This window comes from Protomyces lactucae-debilis, assembly GCF_002105105.1.
Source record: "Protomyces lactucae-debilis strain 12-1054 chromosome Unknown BCR37scaffold_11, whole genome shotgun sequence".
Taxonomy (NCBI): Eukaryota; Fungi; Ascomycota; class Taphrinomycetes; order Taphrinales; family Protomycetaceae; genus Protomyces; species Protomyces lactucae-debilis.
Genome location: NW_024468003.1, coordinates 554495 through 560494, shown reverse-complemented (window position 1 = coordinate 560494; position 6000 = coordinate 554495). Strand labels below are relative to the sequence as shown.

The window sequence follows — 6000 nt, the reverse complement described above, 5'->3', positions numbered from 1 at the left end:
ACAACACGAGTGAGGCTACTATCGACAAACCTACTGAGTCGCTACCAGCCAAATCAAAGGAAGTCGCTCACGCTAAGCCAACAAATGCTACGAGCTCAGGTCAAGTTCGACGCTCTGCTCGTCTGACTCCCGTCACGCCAGTATCGCAAGAAGATTCGGATGATGACATTGATTTGCTACAACAGGCATCATCTCGTGTGCGCGCAAATTTGGTCATCACAGAGCCAGAAACTTATAAGCAAGCGATGGCTGGAGAGCAAAGGGAACAGTGGGAGTCTGCTACCAATTTGGAATATGCATCACTGATTGAGAACAATACTTGGACGCTATGTGAGCTTCCAAAGGGCAGGAAGGCCATCGGCAACAAATGGGTCTTCAAGATTAAACACAATGCCGACGGATCGATTGAGAAATATAAGGCACGGCTCGTTGCTAAAGGCTTCTCGCAGAAGGAGGGAATTGATTACAACCAAACATTCGCCCCTGTCGCCAAATTCAATTCTATCAGAGCAATCGTCGCTATGGCAGCCATGTACGGCATGGAGATTCATCAAATGGATGCCATCACAGCCTTTTTGAATGGTAAGCTTGAAGAGGAAGTCTACATGGTGCAACCTGAAGGATTCAAGGTAGGCCAGGACTTGGTTTGCAAGTTGAATCGAACACTATACGGTCTGAAACAGTCAGGACGAGAATGGTATATGGAGATGCACAGAGAGCTTGAGTCTCAAGGGTTCACAAGGAGCCAAGCAGACTTCTCGGTTTACGTCAAGGGCAGAGGGCAAGTCATCGTCGCAGTTTATGTGGACGATCTTCTTATCGTTTCGAAGGACAACAATCAGATATCAGAGGTCAAAAGGGATCTCTCGGCCAAATTCAAGATGAAGGATCTAGGCGAGGCACACTACTGTCTCGGCATTGAGATCATTCGAGACACGAGTTCTGGAAGCATCAGGCTTTCGCAGCGCAAATATGTTGACGACATTCTTGAGAAATTCAACATGACTACTTGCAAATCGGTCTCATCGCCAATGGATTCGGGCACCAAACTCAGCAAGATCATGCAGACTGATGAAAGTGGCCAGGATGACGATTTCGGCGAACAAGATGCAACAATGTATCAAAAGGCAATCGGCAGCATCATGTACTTGATGACAGGCACTCGACCAGACTTGGCATATGCAGTGGGAGTCGTCAGTCAGTTCATGGCAAATCCAGGACCACAACACTGGAAGGCTGTCAAGCGGATCTTCCGATACATTCAAGGCACAAAAGACTATGCATTATCGTTCAGTGGGAGCACAGAGACACAACTACTTGGCTACACTGACTCGGATTTCGCAGGATGTATCGACACTGGCAAATCTACAAGTGGCTACAGTTTTAGTCTCGCTGGCGGATCAATCTCATGGAGCAGCAAGAAGCAACAGACCGTTGCTCAGTCGACCACAGAGGCTGAGTACATGGGTCTCTCTGCAGCATGTCGCGAAGCAACATGGCTTAGGACATTGTTATTCGAATTGGGCTTCAACCACGACGGTCCAACAATTGTGCCCGGTGACAATCAGAGTTGTTTGGCATTGGCGGAAAATCCAAAGTTCCACAATCGCACGAAACACATTCAGGTGAAGCATCACTATGTGCGACAATGTATCGAACTTCAAGTCGTCACTGTCAAGTATCTGCAGACGGACTTGATGTTGGCAGACATCTTTACAAAGGCGCTGGCTAAGGACAAGATTGAAAGGTTTTGCACGAGTCTAGGACTACAAAGCCTGCCACGCAACAACATCTTGCCACGCTCGCAGAGTGGGAGTGTTGGAGGTGATGCTACTCGCGGTCAAGATCTCACGACGTGATCGGCAGTGGCAAATCGCATGTCTATGAACGACCATCATGGAACAACACAGAAAACAAGAGAAAGCAATAGAACAACAGATGTTCTATTGGCTTCCATGGACACAACAAACGTTCCAGCAGCTTCCATGAGCGCAAGTATATAAAGGTGGCAAGGTCTCATAGTAACATAGTAAGGAATCCCAGTATCAGCTGAACACGCGAAACACCTAAACACCCGAAGATATCTCACCTGGACCATTGACACTCAACGTATACTCAGATGCAAACTACGCAGGCTGCCAGGACACGGGCAAGTCGACAAGCGGCTACGTTAGTCTCCTTGGTAACAACTGCATATCCTGGTCAAGCCGCAAGCAAGACGTCGTTGCGTTGTCCACCACGGAAGCCGAATACATTGGATTGTGCAATGCTACGAAAGAGCTGCAGTGGCTCAAGTGCGTGATCGAGCACATGTCACCAGCAATCAGCGGCAAGAAAGCAGCTCTGATTGTCGCGCTCCGCGGCGATAATCAAGGAGCCATTGCGCTGGCAAAGGACAACAAGTTTCATTCGCGCACGAAGCACATTTTACCACGCTTCCACTACGTCCGCGAGTGCCTCCGACTTGGCTGTATGCACCTCGACTACGTTGCTACAGGCCAAATGCTCGCCGACCTGCTTACAAAGGCCCTTGGGCGAAACAAGTTCGAACACTTCAACAAGCTGCTCGGCATTGGCAAGCCGGGAGGAGGGGATACAGAAGCAGGGGAAGTGTTGTGCTCAGGCAACTCTTGAGCGTGAGAGTTGCGCTGATGAGTTGACAACGCCGGCCTTAAAAGGCCAGCACATCACATAGTTGACATAATATTGTGTTGCCGCTACTAGGCCCCGCCATCGCTAGACACCGGCGAGTTCAATCGTGCGCCGAGGGCGCATAAAACAAAGGGTGTTTTAGCGGGTATGCCTGCAGGAAAGGAGCAGCTTGCTGGTTCAAGGCCTGAAGGAGAATCCCGCACTGTTCGTCTGTTCACAGACGTTCGTGAAGTCATTCATTTCATCCTACCATTTACATTCTAGACTCATAGCTACTTGATAGCTTTGAATGCAAAAAAAAAAAAAAAAAGGGTGCTTGCATCGGGAAGACGGAAGAAGCAGGGGAAGTGTTGTGCGCATGCAACTCTAGAGTGTGAGAGTTGTGCTGATGAGTTGATAACGCAGGCCTTAAAAGGCCAGCACACCCCATAGTTGAAGTACCATCGCAATCAGTTAGCTGTCATCCGCTTACCGTCAATCATGGACGACCATCATGGAACAATAGAAAGTAAGAGGAAGCCATAGAACAACAGAAGTTCTATTGGCTTCCATGAACACAACGAGTGTTCCGGCAGCTTCCATGAGCGCAAGTTTATAAAGATGAAATGGTCTCATAGTAACATAGTAAGGTTCCCGATGTTGGACTGGGGACGACTTTCCCGCTGCACCACAAAAAATCCCAAGCGTTCGGATCGCACCTGCGCACAACACCCGATATCAGCTGAACAGCGAGACACCCTAACACCCGAAAGGAAATTCGAAGCCTGAAACGTTACCTTTGTGGTATACAAGTGTATTGGCTACGGTTTTGCTGACCACAATGCGCTGCCTGAATAGCTAGCTACTGTGAGCAAGGTTGTGCATGGACTCTGGCAACGCATTGCCTTGTTACTTGCGTCGTTCCGTCTCACGCTACACAAAGTTACATACAAAATACCCCTCGATGCCCTCTTTCACTTGCTCATAACACCACACACTCATGTACATAGCATCAAAAGTAGCACAACCGTGTACTCAGAGACATTTGACCACGTTCGATTTCCCGTTTGCGACAAGCTGGAGTCGATCTTGAAGGTCTGTTAAGGTGGGTGAAATACCTCACCACCGACCTGAACACTTGTGTCGTTTGAGAACTCTTCGCGGTGCAGCTGGCGGACAATTGCTTCCTCTTCAAGGGCTGTGCCGAACAACCTTCTATCTTCACACAGCATATCCCGCAACTCGCGTCCTCGCAGCAGTTGCCAGGCTTCTGACGCGGGGGGTTCATCTCAGTGCGGAGAAAGGTGATGCTTTGTCTGATGCGAGACTTGACTGCAGGGCCAAAATTAGAGTCATCTTGATAAATGCTGGGCGATATGCCCATGTTTCCAGCGTATTCCAGGCTGTCGGCGTCCTGATCTGAGAAAGCAAACCCCAAATTGCGCCAACTTGCAAGTTTGTTGTCCGTTACTTTCGAAAGACTGAGGTTAAATAGCTGCCGTTGACGTGTGCCCGCGAACGCCATGGAACTGTGCTCCTTGAGATTGACCGCAAGAGACCAAACAAGGCTGCCGATGTCGGTGGCGAAGCGCTTGAGGCCTACTTGTCGATTGCTTGAGTGGTTGACGTACACTCGCGCTTGCCAGGCTTTGGCGTGAGCGTGCTTTTGCTCATACCATGCTGTATTTGAATTGGGGACTGAAGGCCTCACATGGCTCTGCATTTGAACACGCTGCTTTCGCTTTTCCCTGTGCGACATACTTCTCTTGCGCCGCTTGCGACGCTGGCGCTTTGTCTTGTAAGGCTGAGCACGGAACATAATTTTAGTTAGGGCCTTTCACTTGTAGTGGTGATGGAGGCGTTGGTGTGAAGCGAAAGACGCGGAAGCAACGAACGATGAGCGAGAATCTGAAGACGATGACGGTGCTCTTCGGCTGAAGCAAGTGACCTCTTGGAGAACTGGTCAAGACAAAGAAATTGAATTGCTTTTGCTTGTGTGCCTCGAAGCTCACTTCTGACCCGCGGCTGCCTTGTCGTCCTCGAACAAAGCTTGACAGGTGAAAAATACTTTGCCAACCTTGTTGCATGCGTGGCAGTGGAGAGAGTGAAAGAAATCGTGAGTAGATGCCGATGTGCACTGGAGTTACACCCTGTCCTCATTCCTTGGATTGTCCACCATAATTTGAGCCCAGGGCGTTGTAGAGCGAGAATTGAATCTGTTGTGGTAGCAAGCCCAAAAACCATACGGACAAGCGCTAATTAAGTAGAAACGGAAGGGACTGGAGAACAAGAGAGCTTGGGTTGAAATCACCGACCAACGAAGTTGAAGAGGTGCCTGATGACACCAAAGGGCGGGTACAGTGAGAGCGCAACGAGCGACTGATGAGAGAGCGAAGGTCATATCGGCGAAAGAAAGAGGTGAAGCTGACCACCCGCTGATGAAACCGGCAGGGTGACTTGGCGGTTTTTTTGCGTTGCAGCTCTTGCACCATTAGACGCAACCAGGAAGGGTCAAAGGCCTTGGTATCGACTTGCGGTATACTTGATTACCGACAGTAGAGCAACCGCTGCCGTTTGACTGCGCTCTGCCTCTAATATGACGCCCGGTGAATGTGACATGCTTGCCTTGATGCCCAAACGCGAAGTAGCCACGACCTGTGCCTCAAGTTGTGAGCAAAACAAAGCGACCGTCCATATGCCAGCGACAGCCAGGGGCAATTTCTCCACTCGAATGTCCACGATGCTGATGGACAGCGGTAGCTGGCCATGGTCATCGCATGACAGCTCTGCAATGACGCTGCCGGTGTCTAGGGAGTACTGCTTATAGCCCAACTGCGCAACAGATAGATGGCTGATGTAAGTGCTGGCCTGCCAGCAAGGCAGGGCAGTGGGCGTCTCGAACCATGCCGTAACTATCATGCTTTTCAAGTAGAGAGGTGTTGGCAGTGATGGCTCTCTTCCACCTTGGAGTGACTCGATTGGGCCAGGTCGCCTGCCATGGCGCTGACTGTTATATACGGATGGGTGCTTCTTCGTCTGCGATCGGGGTCTGGCTGCGCGAGGCAACGAAGGATGAATCTAATGGTGGCAAAGGGAAAGGCTGGTGCTAAAGTGAGAATCCGGGTGGAGCGAGCTGTATCTTGTCGAGATTCTGCAGAAGTATTGTGGACCAGGCATCTCGAAAAGCAGTAAAGCTGCTCAAGAGACCACTCCAGATTACACAAGATGTCTCTCGTATAGGCAGACTCACAGCCGCAGCCTTAGCTGTTCCGTCTCCTGCTCTGAAAAGGAGCGATTCGTTAGCTGTTCGAGGCATCGTGTGCAGGCAGGCTTGAGTCTGGGCATGGATTCTTTCCCATTGATCCAGGC

General features: G+C 50.1%; 1 protein-coding gene across 1 annotated transcript; it reads right to left on the bottom strand.

Annotated features, from left to right (window-relative positions):
* Positions 1 to 3643: 3643 nt before the first annotated feature.
* On the bottom strand, positions 3644 to 4450 carry BCR37DRAFT_387844 (uncharacterized protein; the record flags this gene model as incomplete). Its single annotated transcript, XM_040870570.1, has 1 exon — positions 3644 to 4450. The coding sequence occupies one exon, from the start codon at positions 4448 to 4450 to the stop codon at positions 3644 to 3646; it is 807 nt and encodes a 268-aa protein (XP_040724992.1).
* Positions 4451 to 6000: the final 1550 nt, after the last annotated feature.